The sequence below is a fragment of the Lepisma saccharinum genome, chromosome 16 (assembly GCF_977018435.1).
Source record: "Lepisma saccharinum chromosome 16, izLepSacc3.1, whole genome shotgun sequence".
Classification (NCBI taxonomy): Eukaryota; Metazoa; Arthropoda; class Insecta; order Zygentoma; family Lepismatidae; genus Lepisma; species Lepisma saccharinum.
Window position 1 is genome coordinate 54,952,697 of NC_139244.1, and position 24,959 is coordinate 54,977,655.

The 24,959-nt window shown below is 38.4% G+C and overlaps 1 protein-coding gene and 1 non-coding gene across 2 annotated transcripts in view; both read left to right on the forward strand.

The window, feature by feature from the left end:
• Window positions 1–9,546: 9,546 nt before the first annotated feature.
• TRNAL-UAA (transfer RNA leucine (anticodon UAA)) lies at window positions 9,547–9,630 on the forward strand. The gene has a single exon. It is a non-coding gene; the product is annotated as a tRNA-Leu (tRNA).
• Window positions 9,631–23,418: 13,788 nt separating this feature from the next.
• Window positions 23,419–24,959, forward strand: part of Abcd1 (ATP binding cassette subfamily D) — a 95,142-nt gene continuing 93,601 nt past the window's right edge. Inside the window, exon 1 of the mRNA XM_083138202.1 lies at window positions 23,419–24,418. Coding sequence (XP_082994328.1) covers window positions 23,596–24,418 — 823 coding nt within the window. The 5' untranslated portion in view covers window positions 23,419–23,595. The remainder of the gene's footprint in view (window positions 24,419–24,959) is intronic.

The following is a 24,959-nucleotide window of genomic DNA, read 5'->3' on the forward strand; positions in this document are numbered from 1 at the left end:
ATTTTTTTTTGTTAGTATTCTATACCGTTTTTTTTTCTCATTTTTTCAGTTTATTTAGATCAATTTGTTCACGTCACAAACATTTTTTTTTCTCTCCCTTCCAGATACCAAGCATGGCTGACATCGCGCAATTTTATTGGAGGTGTCTTTTTCTATTCCTGACAACCCTTCCCACTTTTCAATATACAGTTGCAAATGAAAATGAGGATATTTTTGTAAGTGGGTTGGGCTTATTTTACGAACAACAAGGTCTTATGGTTCACAGTTCCGATTACATATATACAACTGCCAATATTCACATTGATATTAACATTCGGACTGATAACCACTCAGGCTGTGTTAAGTGGTCAGCTATTCAAAATGATACCCATGATCGTATTCAACAATACTTACGCGAAATTTCACTTTACCTCCCTTGTCGTTTTAAAACCAGCGATAGCCGGCCGAATTGCCATGGGGTGTGGAAAAATGTATCTGGGAGCACTCGAGGGAAAAGATCGATTTTCTTTAATTTAATGAATTTATTTTCGGCAGGCCTTTCAATTTATAACTCCTTTTCAATTCATCACCTTAGCTCTTCTGTTCAAGCTCTAAAACATAATCAAGATCAGATTCAGGCAGAATTACAGGAAATGAAGAAAGACGAAATCCAGACTTTCCGAGTTGTTAATAACATTTTGGTAATCTTCAAACGTTCTCTTATTGCTCTTAAAGCGGATTTAGTTTCGAAATTTTGTGACATCTATACGGAAGAAAGGCACCTAATGGCACTTTTGCACGCTTCAGAATTATTTACCCGTATTGATTTTATGGTAACCGATCTATCGATGAATAAACTGTCTTATCATATGATTTCTCCCGATTGGCTCCGTGTTTTTCTCAGTCTTCATTCTGACTTTAAGGACACCCTGTATATGACGGATCTTGGTCTCTTTTACGCTTTAACCAATGTTTACCTTGTCAATTATGACTTATCCACTCATTCTTTTCATATTTTGTTAGAAACTCCCAATTTACTACGTAACGCCATTTCTCCCGTTTATCGGACTATAAATGTTGGCACTTTTGTTGATAATAAATGGTTCCGGGTTAAGGTTCCCCAATTATCATATAAAATGGAACATAATGGTCAAACCCAAATCGTGGAAATTCTTGATAGTCATTGTAAATTTAATTCCTTCATTTACGTTTGTATTCATACGGAACTTTCAATTCACGATAATATAAAATGTTTAACAAATATTCTATTTCATAATTCCACTATTTCCTGCTCCACAGAAATAAAATCCAACGTCGGGGGCCACCTCACGAAAGTTCGCACTCGAACAGGAGTGATAGTTTCCGGCACAGGCAAATTCCTCCAATCACAAACTTTAAACGGCAATTTAAATACACACAAAACAATAACAGTGTCTGAAGGAACATCCTTTTTCTGTAATTATAAGAATTTTGATCAATTGATTTTTGATGATGAAATTATCCACACTCGTAGAGTTTTAGATACAGAAATAGCTATTCGAGCAATTTCTCCACTTTTTAATACCTCTGTCAATTTTTCAAATGTAATTCTTCCTGATTGGACTGACCTTCGACTGGCCATGGAGAAATTAAATCAGTCAATCGCGAACGAACCCAAATTTCATGAAATATTTTTGTCCCATTTTCCCGTTACTATTATCCTATTACTAATTTGGAACTTCATTTTAACTGTTTATTTATGCTATACGTCAGGCGTATGCAAGCGCAAACCAACCTCGACTAGTGACCGTTAACAATGCGTCACTATGTCGCCTTGATTTATTCATCCATTTTTATGTATTTTTGTAATTAATGATCTTAACGTCATTGGAGCCATGTCATTTACTCTTTTATTATATCTTAGTGATCCCGAATTTACTTGTGGCTAGGTCCGTTTTAACGGTTGTGACGTTACCAAATTTTGGGTTAATTATTTTTTTTTCGTCAGTTTCTCATTTTTACAATGCTTTGACACTTCTGACATGATATTAATGGATTTCGTCGGGTTAATTTTCTGATACCAGGGGATATATTTTATACCATCTACATATTACTTTTATATATTTATCAATATTTAATCCTACATATTTTCGTTTATTTTGTAGTGCCATGTCATAACTTTAGTTTCATATTGCACATTATTTTATATTTTGGGACAAGACAGGGGCTATATATACATAATTTAGTCACTATATACATATATTACTTTTGATGAAGTCAGATTTTCATTTTAATGGTGTTCCAGTGTTAAGGCGTCAAATGACATTTTCCGCCTTTTATTTTATTTAGCCTTCATTCAAACTTTGTTTTATAATTTATATCACTTATTGGGCAGTTTATTTTATTTTAGTTTACTTATCTTTACTCATGATTTTCACTTGCCTATAAAAGACGATTACTTTACACATTTTTTATATATTTTCAATATTGAATGACTGTGAGCAATGTAGTTTATTCCTATGTCCAACCTGTTTCCTCCCCTGTTCGGGAATTCCACGAGTTCAAGGAATTTCGAAAGTCGCCCAGCGATTTTTTTTTTTTGAGGCCGCAAGAAGAATGCATTCCTGAAGGCTTTGGAGCCCACCAGCCTCCTTTGGGCTTCAGCGGTGTATGTCACGTAGCAGCACCGAAATCCCTATTCCAAGTGACATCCCAGGATCAGAAGAGCGTCAGAAACATAAGACGAAATGTCATCTTACAGAGCAAACCCCCCCCCCCACGACTCTAACCCCCCTTAAGAAGAAGCATGAACATCTTTCATGTACATCATCCCCTTTTGCTCTGTAAGGCCAGGCAGTGTATTTCACCACATATTGGAACTTTCCGGGTACAGTCAACGACCCAAATGTGTTGAGACCCACCCCTGTGGGTCAGCAACCTGCCAGCCACCTGTGAACAGTTTCATCTTACCAGTGGCCATATTTGCTGTTCCCCTTCTTGGAGTGTTCGCAGCACGGTACACCCTCCGTTTTCACTTGCAACCAGCGTACGAAATGTGTCGCCATTCGATGTGTGCCGGAAATATGCAATGGCGTCTGCTGTGAACTTTCGGGGGCCTATCATAAATCCCCCCAGTGTCCGCCATTGAACAACGCATATTTTGGGGCTTGGAAACGCTACTTGGAGTGGCTTCCCATGGACTACCCTGTGTTCGCCCGCCCCACGGCCAACGTCTTTTCATCTGACCTGTACTGAACAGTATTCCTGAACTTCCCACACCGGGATTCGAATCCGGTCCCCCAGTGAAAATGATCGGTCAAGGACCGTGTATGTCACAGAACAGTGCTTCGTACCCCAGGACTCCGGGGTTGGAATGTATTTGGATTGCCCTGCCGTCTCATTTCTCAGGTCATAGTGTGCACACATAGTGTGCTAAGAACGTCAGTGGCAAGTGCAAACATAACCTTCATCTATTTTTTAATCTTCGTGTGGTTGTGCGCAGTCCAGTGGAGTTTGGTGTTTACCACGGTCTTTTGCTCTCGCCTCGAACTGTCATCCTGATGAGGCGGAAGATTGCGAGCATGCGGCACTAAAGTTTCTCACGGATTACGTTCTGTGCTTATTTAGCATTTGTTCAGAAGCAAGTCGCATGTATCGCGTTACGATGCAGTGTGTTGAACTTTCCGCTGACTCCACGGACCTGCGAACAACACTTTATATCGCATGTTGACCAACCGTCAGCATTGTTGATTACGAAAGACTCTTCCAGCGTGTGGCTAATGAAAACAAAAGACTTTCTTTCAGCTTTCAAGCTTGAGCTTAATTCTGTTCCATTTAATTTTCGGTGAAGGGTCTCCGACATTTTTTTTTATTATTTTATTTTATGTAACCTTTTTTTTATGTAATAAACAAAAACCTTTTAAATTTTGGTGAATGGCAGAAGGTTCAATTTAAACTTTTCATGACTACAATTTCAATTTTAGAAATTGTCTTGCAAGAGGGGGTGTCGTACCATACCCCGTTCGATTAAGAAATATTGACCCTGGCAGGCCTTGTCAGCTCCTGCTCAGAATGTGTAGAATAAGCTTTCTACAGGAAATGGTAAGAACACTGGCCTTTGGCAAGAGGTGACGAGAGGCCAAGCGAGGGTTTATATACGTGCGCATGAGAGCGACACGAGGTCTTTTATCTGGAATCAACGGAGAAGCAGGAGCTACTGGTCTTATTTCTAAACCGAACAGGGTAAGCTAGTCTACACCCATTCTGCCATTTGCATTGCTCACTTCAGTCTAGAAACGAATCATGAGTATATTTTAATGAATAGTTAGATATTTGTACCTGCCCGTTCAGGGCTGTCTCTACCATCAACTAGTACTAAATAGTTACATCCCTATTTAAGATCCCCGCGTTCAGAGGAACGCTACGATAGCGTGAGTGAGTCACTTTGATAGCGAGCAAGCTAGACTACCAAGCTTGTCTGCCTTTGAAAACCAAGTCATTTTTTTCACGGTTTCCGAACGCGATTGCTATTGTAGAAGTACATATTCTCTCAAAAGAGCAAGAAAGGAAATTCGACCAATGTTCTCCCGTCGTTTAAAACCAAATATTATCTATTAAACGAAAAGTTCACGATTGTCAATAAACGGTTTAACCTATCTGAGCATAAGGTGAATGTAAATACTAAATTTAATAGAAAGGTTCTCCAAAATTTCTCTTCCACTGTCTACGTACGGTCAGTACCCAGGGGAGGGGCCATGTGGGCCATGCACCCCCCCCCTCGAACCCTAAAATATTTAAATGTGAACCTATAAATAAATAAATACGAAAATAACATCGTCGATTTTTGAAATGTGTAAAAATTTCAATTTTGCTCTTGCATAAATGAATCTGTTTCTTGCGCAAAAGTCTTCGGGCTGCAATCTTGGATGGTTTTAGTTTTATAATGCAAGGCTAGCAGACGTCCGATTCACCGTTTTAGTCAGGACAGTGTGTTACTTTCAATCCCGGTCCCGACTTTTTCGAACTGCAATCGTGATGCGAGAATGTATCTTTATTATTGTTTTTTGTTAACTCACAATTAGACATGTTCTTTATTGTATGAATAAGTACGCAACATAGAATTATCATGACTTTTTGAACTATTTTGTAATATCTGTCTGTCTGTCTCTCTCTCTGGTCTACGTCAATGACAGAAATGCAAGCAATATTCTTATTTATTTTGAACCCACTTAAAGGAAAGTGTAAGCATTTAAAAGAAATAAGAAAGAACATCACTGTTGCTCTTTCTTAGAAATTTTTGTTCTTCGAGGAAGAAAAATTAGAAGGATTTAGTCCAGCACCTTAACACAGTGTCTCACGAGTCTCTCTTGACTAATACTGTCAAATGTGACATGATTTTATGAATAAAATTTTCCGCCTGTTTACGTATAACGTTGCGCAGATTTGGTAGTTCGCACACGGTGTAATAATTTCGTGTTACCTTACGCAACAGCAAATACATTTCATAAGACTGTTCTGGACACAAGACTTGCATCAGTAAACAAGCATTTTGTCTGTTACAGTATCACAGGAAAAGAACATCGTCCCGTAATGTTCAAGCCTCTAGATATTTTCCATTAGTAATGTCTAATCACAATAATAAGTTAGAAGAAATAACTCGCATTTTCACAACTACCAATATTCTCGTTTTTCTTCATCACTTGGAAAATTATTTCTCGAAGATATCGGTTATACTTCAAGGTATGACTTGAGATGACTAGACCCCTCTCCGATTTTCTTCATATTTGACATACTCACTAATTGAGGCCTCCTAATCACGAATCTGAAGTTAAAAATTGTCGGTCACGTCTAGAAATTGCGAACCATTGACGCTAACCCCACGAACCATTGGCACGTGGTTAGGTTAGTTTGGTTAGGTTAGGCAAACATAGTTAAAATTTGGTATCGTGGTAGTATCAGGAATATATATATTTGGTTGTGAAACAAAAAATTTCGCGAAAATCGAGTTTCCATTCCGAAAACTAACGCCTCATTTTCGCTTATTTTGCAATTTCTAGACGTTTCCGACAAATTTTAACTTCAGATTCGTGATTAGGAGGTCTCAATTAGTGAGTATGCCAAATATGAAGAAAATCGGAGAGGGATCCGGTCATCTCAAGTCGTTCCTACTACAAGAAAGCAAATCAAAATTATAGTAAAAGTTCAACTATACGTATACCAAACGACATTTACAATATTGGAGGGACAGAATACTTAAAAAAAATGTTGTTTCATTCGAATGTAAAGGCGTGGTGTAGTGGTTCTTCTACCTGATTTAATGAGCGAAAGCTTGTAGGGTAGTGGCTACCGTTCAGGATTGTCAATCTGATGATCGTAGGTTCAAACCCTTCCGGTGGCAGAAAATTTTCGTAAGTTTTAGACATATCCCATTGTGCTCATTGTCCACGCAGTGTGAAACGGAATGATTCAGTTTGGAATTAACGATGGGGGGAGGGTAAATATTGATTTACAAAATCTCCATTTCAACGAACCGAAAAGTGGAGAAAAATTGAATAATTCTTATAAATATTAAAAATTACTTTCATTTTTTTAGTGGTGTAATCGCAGGTAAAATCAAAGATCTTACATGGAAGATTTTAATTTGCTCTAAACTCAGCCAAAAGGCATTTCGCACCGATCTAATATATTCTCCAATACATTTCAAAATGTTATTGAATGTTTCATGTCGATAATTTGACCAATGCATCCATTCTTGACGCTCAGACGATATTTTCTGCAACTACCTCTTCTCTCCAGTTCCTTCTCCTTCTTTTCTCCCCTCTTTCTGTTCTGCTTTTATCTCATATCGCCTTCCCTACTTTTCTCGCATCTTATCTCCATCCCACTCTTCTCCACTCCTCTTATCTCCTTTCCTGTCTTAGATTTCAGACTCCACTGCACTATTCTCTCTTTTTCGTTTTCTCTTTTTCTCTCCTTTACTCTACTCTCCACTTCCCTCTTCGCGTCTCCTCCTCTCCTCTCCTCTCCTCTCCTCTCCTCTCGTTTTCCTTGTCTTTCCTCTTCTTTGTTCTTTTTTCCTCATCTCTCCTTGAATCTTTTTCCATTCTCCTCACTACATCTCCTCTCCTCGTCTATCCTATCTTTCTTCTCTCCTCTACTTTTCCTCTTCTTCTTTCGCTTTCTCTTTCTCCTCTCCTTTGTATCCTTTCGTTTCCTCTCACCTCTTTTCCTTACTGTAGACTCATCAGCGCTGAAATGCTAGAAAACCTATTTTTTTCTTTCAGAAAGACTTTTGTCATTTGCGATATAATAGTGACATTTTTAATAATTTTATACAATACTACTTGTTTATATTTCTTTCGCGTATTTTATAAATATCTATTGTGCATGTGGCAACCCTGAAATTGAGCCTAACTCTGCACGCAACCCACCAACGGCTTGTGTAAATTGGGTTGCCTAGTTTAAAATGTCGTTGTCCTAAACCTTTTGAGAGACACTGTACATGAGATCACAGTTAAATTTTGAGGGAAAGAGAAGGAAAACTGCTTGCCAAGAGCTGGATGCAAGAATCGTGAACACAGTAAAGAGGTACGAAGAAACAAGCAACATTAGATTTTGTCTCAGAGCGATATCATTCTTACAAAAGCTGCAGCAACCTCGATGAACCGATGTTATGGCAAAGCTTTCTAGCAAGAAAATAATGAAGTTTTTATAAACAGATTTTAAACACGCCTAAATAGTTGAAATGAAAGGTATTTCAATTATTTAGCCAGTCCACAGCCTGGAAAACGTGTGATGGCAATCAAATATTAAATAGATATAATACATGAATATTTGATTTTTTTTTTAGGGTGGGGAGGGTCATTAATGGTTCTTAGAAGTGTAAGCGGATATTTCGCTGAGCGGAACTTTCGCGACACCGTCTCGTTCACCTTTTATTATCTTTCGATTTTCTCTCCAGGTTTTCTATTTATCTATTTCTTTATCTGTCGTTCTTTTTCGTTTATTTTATTTCTCTCATGTGTGATGGTGTGTCTGTGTCATTTTCTTAATTTCTCCCTTGAGCTTCTGTTATTTTGCCTCTCTCACACGTTCGGTTGTTTTCTTTTTTCTCTTTCTATCCGTCTATATATCTCATTCCTATTCACACACAGACTCTCTCTCTCTCTCTCTCTCTCTCTCTCTCTCTCTCGTGTCTTTTTATTTCTCTCTCTATTTCACATTTGAACAAACAGAAGGGGGTCAAATTCTGATTTATTGATTGATTTGGTGGTCTAAGTCCACTTTAGGCACAGTAAGGTTAATCGGGACTGGACATACAGTTTAAAGTGAGATCCGAACCACTATGTGCCTCCACCGGGTATCGAACCCTGGACCCCTTGATTATCAAGCGACGGCGTTACCATTGTGTCACTGGGAAGGCCCGGTGACAAATTGTAGATTCAGCAATGCAAGTCAGATGAAGTAACCCATATTCTCATTTCTATATAAAAATGGCGCCACACAATTTGAATATACCTACTGTACCGAGTGGCCAGAATTAAAGTTACCCAACTCAGAGTCCTCTGTAGCCTGTTTGAGGCATCGTAGAACTCTGAAATTTGGTGAATGCACTATTCAAACCATGGGGAAGAGGATGGCGATAAAAAATTGTTCAATTTTCAGCCACCAGGTTGAAATGTAGCGCTGTATTTCTATGATGGGTTCCAATAATGACGTAAACTGCTCCAATTGGTTATGGATTTGCCTTTACCTTGCAATCTTGCAATAAACGAGAGATTATTTTCTCGCAACTTCCAGCCACTAACAAATGTCTTTCTAATTAGGTTAACTGTTTGATCTCGGGACAACGGATTTCTTCAATTTTACAGAAGAAACTACTTACGGAAATGAGTTTCTTTGGCATTTTCAAAGTTCGTGGAGGTATTTTCTTTCATCGTTGAATCTATTCCACCGTGAATTCATGTATTTTTGAAGAGAAATATATCTCCGACGCACAATTGCCGTTGCTTCTATTTGCTTCTTCTACGTGAACCGGATGTTGCGTAGGTTTGATGACGTAACCCCTGTCAGTGTTTCCAACCACGCCGTGATTTTCTGATGTTGAATTCTGCCACGAACCCTTTCTTTATAAATATGTTTACCTAACCTAACCTAACCTTACCGTGAATGGTGTTTGGGGCTATGCGTGAATGTTTTGTGGGGCTTTTTCGGTTAAGAAGGTTGGAAACACTGAATTCCACAACGCTACTCAAGCTGTGCCCGCCATATTGTGTGTTACGGAAGCAAAAAAGGAAGAACAATAATGTTAATGTCAAAAAATGAAGTTATTTTCGTGAGAAAAGCAAAATCCCACCTTAAAGAATGTTTCGCAATGCACAATAGGTAAGTACGAATGTTTAAAATGACGAAATAAACGAGTGAGAGGTGTTGTCCCGAGATCAAACAGGTACCCTAATTAATAACTCAGCTAAATCACTTAACGTGAACCCCACTGAGTTCATATCTTCCGAAAGGATAGTTCATACTCAATGTATTAATCTCGATGTTGTCAGGAATGCATGAACTGAGGATAGTTTACAATCAACAGTCAGGTTAGCCGAGTGGTCTAAGGCGCCAGATTTAAGCTCTGGTTCTCGATTGGGAGCGTGGGTTCGAACCCCACACCTGACAGCCAAATTTTTCATGACCTTTACAAATCCTAATCAGTGATTATGTCTGCGCATAAACGACGATAGTGTCGCCCATACACGCAGACAATGTCAATAAATGTCTTACAAAGGACGTTTAGCAGTAACATAGAAATATCCTTCATGTCTTTTGTTTAATAAAGTAGCTATAAGTACTTGAGATCATATGTACAGCCGTGTCAAAAAAAAAACAACTCGTGAACTAAAATGGACAGTCATTTGTTTACTTCTTTCGCACATTGTGCGCAAGGGGGGAGGGGGTCCAGGGGTGCTTGGGCACCTCCTATTGTGTCCCAGAAAAATAAAAATAATGTAAAAACTACCTTTATAATAATGATGAAAATATTTATTTTTCAAAAAAGTAAAATGTCATTTCATTTGAGATGTTCGGCTCTCTGTCTCTCTCTCTCTCAAAAACAATGTGATATTGTTTACTATAATAATTAGTACTGACGTAGTAGAGAAGTATATTTTTAACTTTATAAATGGCCCAGAACTCCTCCACAAATGGGCCCGCACTTATTCCTTCCCGAGCACAGCCTCGATTGCTAATGCAACCTTCTTCAACTCACAAGGCTTGTATGTTTATTTACGTTCATACATAACAATAACATTGCAGTATCAATCAAAACCCAACTCATAAGGAAAATAAATTCAAACGGATTTAAGGAGGAGATCTGTGCAATTTGTAGTCATAATAATAGTGGTTTAATAAGGGCAAACAGTAAAACTGACAAGTTCGTTTTGACGATTTGTATATAAAGTGATAATGAATACTCAGAGACTATAATGTTAAAATTTCATCTTCATATATGTAATAGTTTATGTGAAAAAGGAACATGAAGTTAGAACAATTAGGCTACGTTTGTCCAGATAATTGAAATTCCCCTTAAGGCACCCACAGATAAATTATTCTGCGCATACCTATGCTCTCGCAGACGAAAATGGTCCCTTTAGCTTGTGCCGGAGTATACAATGTCTAATAAAAGGTCAAAATTTGCATCCTGTTTGTGTGCTATCCTCAAACAACGTTTTAAGAGATAGGAGAGATGTGAAATAAGATATTTTTATTTGCTTTATTTCACTTCCCATTTTGTGCCACTTTTGGCTAATTTGCGAAGATGGGGATGAGTGATGTTATGATGAAATTGATGAATGGACACTCACAAACATCCATGCCCAGGACAGGATTTGAACCCGGGACCCCTGGCGTCGTAGCGCTAACCAATCCGCCAGGGGGCCGGCGAGAGAAAAAGAAGTAATGAATCCGGATAGAGATTTTCGGTTTGCTTTATGCGCCGGGATGCTGTCTTCCCTTTCTGTCAACTGAGGATAAAGTAGCGATGTCTAATCTAAGATTAGATGTCAGAAATAAGGTGCCAGAAATATTTGTATTTGGGAGGACACCTTTTCCAGCATCCTTGCGACAAGTTACGTGCTTATTTCAATTGTAATTGTAACTGTAATTGTGAAAAGTGGAAACATTACAATGCAAGCTGTTTCTGTTACGGACTTCCTGTAACGCAATTTGCTGGGACCTGTTGCATGAAGGGGCCGCCGAGCGGCCGATGCTCTCGCGGTAAACGACTGAAATAACCTCCCTTTAGATAGAAACGGGAGGGAAATCATGGAAAAACAAAATGATCAGAAGAGAGAGATTGAGCATAGAGTTACTAAGACAGAAAAAATGGTCTAAAGTCAGAAAGAAGATACAAGAAAGGAAAAACAGAATAGAAAACAGCTGTAAATAAAAGAGATAATAAAAATTAAAAATAATAAAAATACAGTTTTTTAATTGGTAGGGTCAAGTAAGCTCTTTGACCCTCCCTATATGCGCCCATGATCGATACAATGTCTAAATCATCAATCATGAGCATAATATGTACACATTATATACACCTTAATTATCTCTCAGTTCATGTGAAATTAGTATAACTCCTTAGCACGCAATGCTAAGTGGACGTTTCGTTGTCTAGCACTTTTAAAACTATACTTATTCTAATACTGCGTTTCTAAAGAGAACCTCCCTTCTTCTCTCTCACCTACTTCAGCTGAACAAATTTATTTTTGTCGGTGGGCGGGATCGAACATACGACAGGCCTGTGATTTTACTAGTTTAGGATTTCATTTTCAGTTCATTTTCTTTATTTACCGTCGCTTTTATACCTATTTTGACTAATCCTGATGATCAGCATTTATTTATTTATTTATTTCCCTTCAACAGAGACAGGTCTCCAATTACAGAAGGTAGTATCATGATGTTACATTTACATGTACAACGTGTACACACACACACCTAGACACTACATTGTCTATATACACACACAAACACATCTTGGTGACAGAATAGGTATACCACTTAACTTAACAATCCTTATAATAAATCCATTATTTAGGAATAATACCCCTTTAAAATATTCATAAATATGGCCTGTGTCATACCGAAATCCAGATCTACCAAATGGTTTGGTAATAGATGCACAATCACAAAGAACACCTATGCCCAGGCTGGGGTCCGAACCCGAGACCCCTTGCGTCGTAGTGCACTGTGTTCAGCACTGTGTTGTATATATAGTCATTAAATATGTGTCAATTAATAAATAATCAAATTATTTCATACTAGCTGATTACCAGGTGTTGCCCGGGTGTTTAATGAATTCTAACTATAGAGTAAAATGTAACTAATTTTATTTACAGGTATTTAAAAGTATAAGTACAGTATACAAATTATAAAGTAATATCTTTTACAAATTCACTATAATATAAACTTAACAACAATTTATGAACAGCATTTTTAGTTCCACCTCCAAGAGCAAAAATAAACATAAATTGGACGGCATTGAGAGTGTCACTATTCATCTTAGCGACCCCGAAAACTATTGATTCCACACTAATATCGGACGTTTTACATGTCACCACTTGTCACCCTCATCCCTAGGAGTGCCAGAGGTGTCTTGGAGTTGAACGGCATTGGGAGTTTCCCTATTCATCTTATCGAACCCGAAAACTATGGATTCCACACTGATATCGGTCGTTTTCGATTATTTTTGCATGTCACCCCTTCCCACCCACACCCCTAGGGGTGCCAGAGGTGTCTTGGAGTTGAACGGCATTGGGAGTGTTACTATTCATTTTAGCGACCCCGAAAACTATGGATTCCACACTAATATCGGTCGTTTTATATGTCACCCCATTCCCACCCCCACCCCTAAGGGCGCCAGAGGTGTATTGGAGTTGAACGGCATTGGGAGTTTCCCTATTCATCTTATCGACCCCGAAAACTATGGATTCCACACTGATATCGGTCGTTTTCGATTATTTTTGCATGCCACCCCCTTCCCACCCACACCCCTAGGGGTGCCAGAGGTGTCTTGGAGTTGAACGGCATTGGGAGTGTTACTATTCATTTTAGCGACCCCGAAAACTATGGATTCCACACTAATATCGGTCGTTTTATATGTCACCCCATTCCCACCCCCACCCCTAGGGGTGCCAGAGGTGTATTGGAGTTGAACGGCATTGGGAGTGTCACTATTCATCTTAGCGACCCCGAAAACTATTGATTCCACACTAATATCTGTCGTTTTCGATTATTTTTACATGTCACCCCCTTCCCACGCCCACCCCTAGGGGCGCCAGTGGTGTCTTGGAGTTGAACGGCGTTGGGAGTGTCACTATTCATTTCAGCGACCCAGAAAACTATTGATTCCACACTAACATCGGTCGTGTTCGATTATTTTTACATGTCATCCCCTTCCCACCCCCACCCCTAGGGGTGCCAGGGGTATATTGGAGTTGAATGGCATTGGAAGTGTCACTATTCATCCTAGCGACCCAGAAAACTATGGGTTCCACACTAATGTCGGATTTTTTACATGTCACCTCCTTCCCACCACCACCCCTAGGGGTGCCAGGGGTGGCTTGTAGTTGAACGGTATTTGGAGTGTCCATATTCATCTTATCGACGCCGAAAACTATGGATTCCATACTAATATCGGTCTTTTTCGATTATTTTTACATGTCACGCCCTCCCACCCCCTAGGGGTGCCAGGGGTGTCTTACCCCAACAGTATTTCTTTCGAGATTGCAAGTGATACGTGTTGCAAGTTTGGTTGAAATCGCTCCAGGCGTTCGAGAGTTCTGCTGGAACAAACACACATCCATTTTTATATAGAGAGAGATATAAAATATGCAATATATGATATGGACTGTCCTTCATTTAAAATTCGATTGCAAATTGAAGATTTTAATATAATACTAATGCTATGAGCATGAGCAGTATGTGCGTGACTAAGTAAAAGAGGAAGCGCAAAAATTAAGAGACATTAAGATGATAATAATTCCATACATAAAATTCACATCTAAATACTATTACGTGTTTTATGTTTATACTTTGCGGTAGCTGACGACAGGTGGTGAGAAATGGCAAGGAAGTAACAAGTCAGACTAATTTCTGGGTTCAGCATCCTGAGAGATGAGGCCTCCTTGCTGTCCGTTCTTTGTGTACGTTTTTGATATTATTCCAGTAAAAAATATTCGACTCCCAAACTAATTGTTTATGTTTGTTATTACAACAAAAACCCTTGTTGGTGGGGGAATTTCCCCTTCTCCCCCTCCCTGAATTTCACACCCTGATCTTCATTCATATTGATGCATTTCTCGCGAGCATAGTAGAATACTTGGTTAGCGCATAGGATTGAATCCAATTAACAATCAATATTAGCGTAGTACTACTGTCACTAATATTGAGTTAGTATAACTCCTGGCCATTTGTATTGTATTTTGGTTATTTTCAGTTAGTTCTTTCTCTCTCTCTAGGTTAATAATGGCGATGGGAATGATTTACTAATTAATGATGAGAAAAGACAAAAAATATTCGTTCTTTACCAGGATTTGACCTAGGATACCTGGTATCGAAGCACATTGCGCTAACCACTACCCACGAAGGCTTGAGTTGTTATTTGGCTTTATGGCAAAGGTCACCACATAAATAAGTTGTAATTACGTTTGAGTTCAATATTTCCTGCCCTATCTACCACGTCACTGTGTTACAAAATATATGATTATGCCTATTATTAAACTTATTAAAAGCAAGTTATGCCGATGATCTCTTATCAGATTTGCCCTGCATTACATAAAGCAACAGAAAAATGTGAAGATAAGTGTCAGATGATGATGCGTCAATATGCATGAAGATAAACTCATGGCGCTATCGGATTAAAGTCCTCATTGGATAACAAACTGCCTTAAGCATAGTTTCCGACTCACCTAATTTGTTATTATATCTAGGGGATTTTGTCATGCCTTTATGGACATATAAATTGTGTAAGCTTTCATAACCAAGCAATACGGGGCTATTCTAAAAAGAATGTTCGAATTTGAGAAGATATAAAAGGTGCAAAAGGTGCCATGTGTGTCCAAACACACACGTAATTTGCTTGGTATCATCGGACAGGAAACAAGATTTTGAGATACTCTTCGCCCACCACTATGGCAATAGTAATGCTCTGCCTTCCTCAAGAGACCTTCCCATTCTTTTTTCTTTTGTAGCCCTGTATATCTAGCTATAATTGTAGTTTGGTCCATCAATTTGTTAACAGCTACGCTTCCTAGATATAACTAAAGTTTCACCAACAAAGAAAACATCTTAAATGAACTAGAAACGCATGTCTAATATTAAATTCCTAAAAAAAAAAAGTACATACTGATAACAGCTTCGGTCTGTATTTCTGGTAACTAGATTTCAATACGAAAAATATTAACTACTTTGAAAAGTAGTATAGAAGTGAAAATTCATGCACTTGAAATGAGAAGAAATCTTAAAATAGCTTTAAATTTATTTTCACAATATTTTTATTGCTGTCTCATATGCACTTCCTAGTGCTAAAATTGATTTCATTTATGCTGCCGAAGTATTGAATTTAAAAATAATACTTTTGCATTTTAGTGTAAACTTGTTGAGATATATTTATTGATCTAAGAAATATAAATGTTCAGTAGAACTAGTAACGAAAAGAATCATCTACTTGGTTGCACCAGATTTACTTTCGAAATATGCCCTACGTACAGCAAGTTGCAGGCAAATTGTCCACCACTACTTTCATTTTCAGAAGTTGTTCTTCGCTTCATTGCCGTTTATTTTCCAATCCTAAAATCTGGCATTAAAAAATATGAATACACATGGGGATGAACAATTTACCTATTACCGAGTGTCGGTGATTGCGTTCTAAAACGAAGGGGAGAACTAGTACTGTGGAATCCACTAGTATTGTACGGCAAATTGTCCATGGCTATTTTCATTATTTTTTCTCTAACATCCTATATGTTTTTAAATGATGGATTTTATGTATGCTGGTGCAGAAGTTGTCAACAGCTTGTTTTGAGATTTCTTTTAATTTTTGAAGCTCTTATTGGGTCAAATAAAGCGCACGAACATGGTGATGGACAATTTGCACGGTAATACTAATGGATTCCACTGTACATAAGGTTAGCATAGTGTGGGGACAAAGTGGCAAAAAGTGTGCGATTACATATACTTTCCGCTCTGAGTACTATACCAGCTGAGAGATGATTGTGCTCACGTATGCAAGAAAGAATATGCATGTTAATTTCATTATTAAAAAGCGCAATTCAATTTGTAACTTGAATAAATAACAATGATTTTATGTGTGCAAAATTTCACTACAAGGCCTCAACTTCTACAACGCTCTCTCATCCATACGATTTGGAAATTTCGCAGCCTACCTTTAAATCCAGACATTTTCTTTCCTAGAAACTGTTTCCGAGCGTCACTAACAATGTATACGTGCCTCGCCGATGGCGTAGTAGTAACGTCGCCGCCTTGTAATCAAGGTCCCGGGGTTTGATACCAGGTGGAGACACACGATGATTCGGAACCTACTTTAAACTGTAGGTCTGGTCCCGACATAAAAGGGACTTAAAATCAAGGAAGTGCATTTTTTCTGTGACACATTGTTTTGTTCACCTTTCACAGTTTCAGCCTTACTGAAACTTTTAGACAATAAAGTAGTATCCCTACCCTATGTCTATGTTTTGATCTTTTACAGTATCATGGGATGACCAAAATATCTGAGTAGAGATATCCGGATAATCCAAAATGTCTGGATACTCGTTGAGCAATAACTAAATAACTTTTATGTGTGTGAAATCCACAAGAAAATTATCCTAACTAACTCTCTAGCCTTCTTAAACCCGAAGGTTCATGGCTGCAGCAACACAGGCCTTCCATCTGTCCCTATCTTGAGCAAGATGTATATACTCTTTTCCATCCCTACCGATTTCCTTTAGGTCTATCTCAACGTTGTCCCTCCACTTAGTCTATCCTTCCTATAGGTCTCTTACCATCAGGTTTCCCAACAAGAATCCTGTAAACTCCTCTTTCCTCTCCCATTCGTGCCACATGGCCTGCCCACCTAAGTCTTCTTGATTTAATCAATAATCTAATAATATCTGGACATGAATACAAATTATGTAGTTCTAAATTATGTAACCTTCTCCACTCACCTATCTACTCATCCCTTTTAGGTATAAATATTTTCCTAAGGATCTTATTTTCAAATACTCTCAATTTATGTTCCTCTTTCAATGTAAGGGACCATGGACGTCCGCAGGATTTTTTCCAGGGAGGGGCAAGGAAGGTATTTTTTCCCCAGGGGGGCAAACAAGGCACATTTTCCCCAAAAATAGTGTTGTTCCCTAAAAAAACATTGCTTAAATTTGAATTTATGGTGTTCATGCAATAATTAACACATATTATTGTGGCTAAAATGAAATTATATGTGTGAAATACATAATTTTTGGTAAACTTTCATTTTCCAGGGGGGCGACGGCCCCCCCTTGCCCCCCTTCCGGATGCCCATGTAAGGGACCAAGTTTTAGACCCATATATTACTACAGGCAAAATTACTGTTTTGTATATTTTAACTTTTAGTTTCTTAGATATTAAACGAGAAGACAAAAGTTTATGAAGAGAGAAGTAACATACATTTCCTGAATTAAGCCTACTTTTTATTTCCTCTTTAATATCATTTTCATTTGTTAATATTACTCCTAAGTATTTGAATTTAGAAACTGGTTCAAACGAGTTGCTATCAATAATTAGATTTTGATTATTACCTAACACTTGGTTTCGGCCTGTAAGCATATATTTAGTTTAGAAAATTATCCTATATCTTCATAATTTTTTACATGGACTTTGCAGTGTTTTTCTTCTAGTCTCAGTAATTTCTCAGCAGACAATAAATCTATTCACTGCCACCATCGAATCACATACGAGGGCCTCACCGATGGCGCAGTGGTAGCGCCGTCGCCTTGTAATCAAGGGGTTCCGGGTTCGATACCCGGTGGAGGCACATAGTGGTTCGGATCCCACTTTAAACTGTAGGTCCAGTCCCGATTAGCCTCACTGTGCATAAAGTGGACTTAAATCAAAATTTTAAAAAATCACATACCACACCAAAACTACTTGAGACAAACGAAATCAGGGACCAAACTGTCAATATGAGCCAATTTCAATCATGCTGTATAAACAAACATTAGTCAATTCTTTTCTTATGTAACATATCCGTTAAGCATACTGTGGAAGATAGAAAGAAATTTTGCACAATAGTTCAGTAATAAATCTGCAATATGTGTTGGCAACAATGATCTCAACTTCACAAATTAAGGTTGGACTTTGATATTTTCGATTATCAGAATTTTCACGTGATGACTGTATGCGTCACATCCTGAAGTTGCAGGTCATCATCAAGTCCTGGACCCATTCTGTTAATGATAACGGGGGAAATATCCCAGTGATAAAATTACCTTTGTCTTGCCAAAGTGCAATGGATTTTGCTATGCAGTATTGACCAGTGGCGTCTTAAAAGGGAATGGGAGCCATCCTTGTTGAGTCTCTTCCCTGAAATGGGGTATGCTGTAACACCCCTCTCCTCCAGACATTATGGATACCATGGGTCGCCCTTTTTTGACAACACTAGAGTAACCTTGCATTCTGACGCCACCGGAGAATGCTTTTATTGTTAGGCGAAATGCCTAACTTGTTAGGTTATGCTAGCTAGGTTTAGTTCTCTTAGCATAAATGAAAAAATCCGTGTATTTATGCTAATAGAACCAAACCTAACAGACCTAACCTAGGCATTCCTCGTCTGACGTCAGAACGCAAGGTTGCTCTAGTAATGTGCGATAAGGGAGACCCGGATATCGTTACTTGCTGAATTACAAGTTGCTATTTCGTAAAGTGCTACTCATACAGTAAGAAGGTGCTAAGATATCTAATTGTCGCACGTTAACTACATGATCTCATGGTGCTTATGCACATATAAGCTAATCGGGATTGGGCCTACAGTTTAAAGTGGGATTCAAACCACTATGTGTCTCCACCGGGTGTAGAACCTTTGTGTAGAATTTTCTTCAAAACTCTGCCGAAAAAATATTTTGGAGGGAACTAACTCGCAGTAATATTAGGATATATATATTGGTAGAAAAGCTTCACATAAATGCCTAGAAATTATATTGCGTTTCTTAGGAGAGGAGTGGAGCCAAATCCTAAATATTGTAAAAATGCTGCTTTAAATTTAAAGCTTTTGAGGTGAGATAATTAAGACGTACCTTGGAATAGTTTTGTTCTATTTGAGGTAAAACCACAGGTCTATCATAGGTCAGATCCCCACCGGGAAAAATATACCTATTCGTTTATCTGAAGACGATTGATTGATTGATTTAGTTTATTTTACTTCGCGTTTTGTGCCTCTTGGCTAATTTGCGAAGATGGGGATGAGTGATGAAATTGACGAATGGACATTCACAAACAACCAAGCCCGAGCGAGATTCGAACCTGGGACTCTTGGCGTCGCAGCGCGATGTGCTAACCACTTTTTTTTAACAAAAAAATGATAATAATTGTAGCGACCCCCCCCCCCCTAATACGATCAATGTCTGTTGTCTTCAATGACAGCGGTGTTACTCCAATGTGACAACAAAGTTATACATATAACGTAACATGGCAGATGCGGAGGATTAAGGGGTTCTGAAAAACCCCTTCAAACCTTTTTCCCCGCGCCACCCATGCATGAGAGCAAGAAAAGTTTGGTCGAAAGCAGAAATAAATATATATGACATTTTGTGTTGTATACAATTTCATTGTTTCAGCTCCGAATCATATAATCTCAGGAAGAAGATGCAAATGATTATATTCTTTAGGCGTCAGAAAGTGCTTGCGCATTAAACTGAAGCGCAAACTTGTCCAATCTATCAAAATGTCGCTTTTGTGCAACTGCTACAACAGATACGGAGACATCGAGCAATGTGGACATGTTTGGCCGAAACAAAGAACTTTGTACAATACTACTGCAACAACACTGATCACAAATGCCCTCCGAAATCCGGATTTTATTCGAAATACGGATTTTATCCGAAATCCGGATTCTCCGTTTTTACTATCCGGATTCCAGATTTTAGAAAATCCGGATTTGGGCATCCCTAGTATAGGGGTAACGTCGTCGCCTTGCAATGGAAGGCTGCCGGCTCCGATACAGGCTTGAGGCGGTTTGGATCTCAATTGAAACTGTAGGTCCAGTCCGAATTAGCCTGTTTGTGCATAAAGTGGACTTATAAACAAACAAACTCACACAACAAAGAGAAAAGAGATCATCCATACCGTTCCGAGAGAAGGTCGTTATACCGCCACTGATGCATAAAATAATATGAAATAAACAAGAACCTTGCATGAACTTTCGGTTCTCACAATTAACTGCAATGTGAGATAAGCAGCATTTCGATTAACTGTACAATTACAACCTTTACCTACTTCCGCTTTTGTCGATTCACTTCTCGTTCTGAACAAGTGAAACAGTGTCATTGAAGTCATTATGCTATTCCTTTGAAAGAAAACTGCTGAGCACTGATCATTGAACACCACGAATTCTTGCTGTTATTGACATGGCCATTCAAAGCTAATTTCGTATTCGCAGAGCAGCGGTAACATGACAGGATTAAAGTTCCTCATTCACGTGATGGCCCCGAGCAGGGGAGTTATGCGCATGCTCAGTTATTCTGCAGGACCTCAGCTGACGCCATGGTTGCCAGCAGCTCTATATCTTTTGTTAGAAACTGCAGCTTGAAGTCCGTAGGAATATTTTATATTTTCACGGGTATCTCCTGTCAAGTATTCGTGACAGAATACGTTTTACTGAAACTGAAGATATACAATATTGGATTATTTCAAGATTAAAATGTTCCTCCCGGTTATAAATGTTGCGGTTTGCTTGTAATTTTTATAAGTACAAATGTTTTTTTACATGAGACGCTTTACTGACATTTTTCACATTACAAGAGCCTCCCCAGGTGGAGGAGTGGTTAGAGCAGCGCGCTACGTCGTCAGGGGTCTCTGGTTCGAATCCCAGCGTAGGCATGGGTGCAGTGGCGTATATAACGCCCCCGCAACCCCCGGTGCGGGTGGGGGGGGGGGGCGCACGAGCTTCAGGGGCGCAGTAAGAATGAAAGACCGATAGTTCACAAAAGTTTTCCTTTCGACGAAAAATAAATTTTCAACCGAAGATATTATATTTTTATGCTCCTCCAACTGCAAACAGAAAATGTTAATCACTAGAAAAGTAGAAAGTGGATTACCAGATCAGAAGAAAACCTTCATTAGCTGAATAGTTTACGTCACCGAAGAGTAGACGACAGGCAACAAAATGCTCTGAAAACGCTGAGTTTCACCGCTCCCCGCCCCTACTTAAAATTTCTACCAAACTGGAAAAAAAAACTTCTTCAACGAACAGCAGAAATTGGCTTTCTCGACCCATTGGATTGTTTTAAAGTAAAGGTTTTCTACCGTGCTTTATATATTCTAGTAAATCAGGTAAACTATTTCAGGATATGAAGCAAATCAAAGAAAGCTTCACCATTTTAAGCTCCACAGCCCTAACGGAACACATCGAGAGGCAGTTACTGTAATCCGCTACTAATTTCTATAGCTAAAGAAATTATTTGCTTTCGGAATATAGTGTCAACCGAAATCAAAAGAAGAAACATGTCGAACATCAGCGAAGTCGACATCAGCGAAGTTGCAGAATTCCTCTTGATAGAAAACGAAATTCTGGCTAATAGCATTCCTGACGTATCAATCCTGTGTTTGACCTGTGACGTCTTCATCAGCTGAGAGGTCGTTTTCCAAGCTAAAATTGATGCAAAATTACTTCAGAAGCACAATGACAAGAGTGAGATCGAGTGAACTGGCGCTGTTAACCATCGAAAACGATCAAGCTCGAAAACTAGACTTGACCAAATTAGCACACAAGAAATTGTTTCCATGAAAAATCGCATTGGGCATTTAACAATATTGTAGCTTTTGCAGTAAATGTATCTTCATACGTAAATATAATATATAATGTTTTTACAGTTTGTCTCTTGTCTTAAACTTTCGTATTAGTTTTTACATTGATTCAAATTACATGTATGTATTTTCATATTTGTGTATACCTAATGTAAATGTAGGCGTGATTTAATATTTTAGAAAATAAATTCATATTTTTTTAAACGAGAAGGGGCGCCTTGTAATCAAGGGGTCCCGGGTACGATACCCAGTGGAGGCACATAGTGGTTCGGATCCCACTTTAAACTGTAGGTCCAGTCCCGATTAGCATAAAGTGAACCTAAGACACCAACTCATGTGATATATCTCGCGGAATCGCATTTGTGTATATTAGTGGTGTGTCCAGGACGCAGGGGGTGGGATCATAACATTGCTGGGCGATATATCGTCCAGACGATATATTGCAATATTGAAAAAAATATAGTCTAGGTGACAACTAGACGATATATCGTCACGATATTTTGGCGATATATATCGTGTCGGCGATATATTGTCACGATATTTGGCGATATATATCATGTTTGCTATATATAGTCACGATATTTTAGCGTATATATCGTGTCAGAGAAATATCTTCACGATATTTGGCGATATATGACGTCTATCGCCGATATCATGATACGGAAAAAAATCGTATCGTCTGTGACGATATTTTCTTGGCAATATATCGGAATATCAAATTTCCGATATCGTCCATCCTAGTCATAACTTCCCTTAAGTCCATCGTTCCTAAAAGCAATGATAAACCAAGGAAACTTAGTAAATATAGGACCACTAAAAAAATAGAAGGCGTGAAGTGTTCCTTTACGATGATGTCCATCCTTGTAAAGATCCTGTGCTTTATCGTGGGAGTACATACATGGGCGTCCGGAAGGGGGAAGGGGGGCCGTGCCCCCCCCCTGGAAAACGAAAGTCAACAACAAATTACATATTTCACACATATAATTTAATTTCAGCCACAATAATGTGTGTTAATTATTGCACGAACATGATAAATTCAAATTTAAGCAATGTTTTTTTGAGGGATGAACACTATTATTGGGAAAAATATGCCATCTTGGCCCCCTCTGGAAAAAATACCTTCCTTGCCCCTCCCTGGAAAAAATCCTGCGGACGTCCATAAGTACATATATGTATTTCGAACGATCAAAGTTTAAAATATTCCGAAATCAAGCATTCCATCTTGCCAATGGAATGTTTCGAGTTTTCAGTGTGTATATTTGGTTATTGAATAGAGACTCACGTAAAGTTATTGTTTTTACGACATCTCGAGTAAGAACTCCGAATTAACTTGGCGGACCGATAAAATGTTAGCGATGACTGGCAACCCTGTTAGCAAGGCAGCTGCTGCTTTCACTATCTGTCAGGTGACTACTATAGTTGTGATAAGATGAAAGTGTGTGCTGCTGCTGTGAGATGCTGGAGGATTCAGATGCAAATAGTGTTCGTGTTTCGAGTGTGATATTTCGATGCGTTGTGAATGTGAAAATATAATCTTCAAGTGATTACGCGTATTTATCCAGTGATTTGTGGTAGTGCTTCCAAAGCAAGATGCCTGCTATAATTTCCAAGTATTTGGACAAAACATATCATGTTCGCAAAGAACATTTAACCAGGAGTGCTGTAGTTTTGGCTGTGATTCTATATGGATTAAAGATAAGCCACCCATATATTCAGCAGCTATACAAACAAACTAGTAACTTGAAAAAGATTTCAAAACTAGATGCTGAAGTGGTTAACGGCAATAACAATCCAGTGATCAGCACAAGGGGGAAATCAACACTTCCGAAAGATGATTCGGTTGTGGAAAACTCAGAAACTCCAAGTAAAAAACGATCACCCGGTGTAAATAGAGAGTTTTTTCTACAACTTCAAAAGTTAGCGAAAGTTATGATTCCAGGCTTGTGGACTGTAGAAGTTGGTCTTCTTTCACTACATACGCTATCTCTAGTTACGAGAACATTTTTATCTATATACGTTGCTTCTCTTGAAGGACAAATTGTCAAATACATTGTTAGAAAAGACGTATCAAATTTCTCATTAATGCTTTTGAAATGGTTTGGAGTTGCAATTCCAGCTACATTCATTAATTCTATGATCCGTTTCTTGGAGAATAAACTTGCACTGGCGTTTAGAACGAGATTAGTTAATCACGCTTATAAACTTTATTTTAAGAACCAGACATATTATCGTGTATCAAATTTGGATGGGAGGATTGAAAATGCAGACCACTGCCTTACTGACGATATCACTGCATTCACAGCTTCGGTAGCTCATCTGTACTCTCACATAACTAAGCCACTACTTGATTGTGCTTTGATTGGATTATCATTGGCAAGAACAACAAGAAAGATGGGTGCCAATATTATTCCAGGTAAGTTCTGTACTATATTCTGTGTTTGTCAGCAATTGTGAACACATGTCTTTAGACTTGGAGATCAGTTAACGTGTAAGAAATAGAACTTGTAGGAAATAGACTCACAAGGTTTCATATATACACCTGAACTATGCACTTGGAAATCTGTTACTAAAACACATAGGAGAGAGTTACGAGATATAGTGTGCATACACCATTATCCATACACAATACTTTGTTTTCTTGAATCGACATTTCCTACTTTCAATGCCTAGGCAGATAAATGAAGGTGATATGATCCAAATGAAGTAGACAGATTTTATCATTGTTGACAGTTCTTTGTGTGTGATCTACTGTTTATTTTTAATAGAATTTATATAGAAGCATGCAAGCATATACATCACTACTTTGAATTATTGACGGAAGACATTTGTATGATTCATCAGTACATTGGCATTGTGGCCGAGTTATTCGGAGCATATGCTGTATAACACATCAATAACTTAGATACACATTTTTAATGGATTATTGTGGGCACATCTTCCTTTTTTCCCCTGCT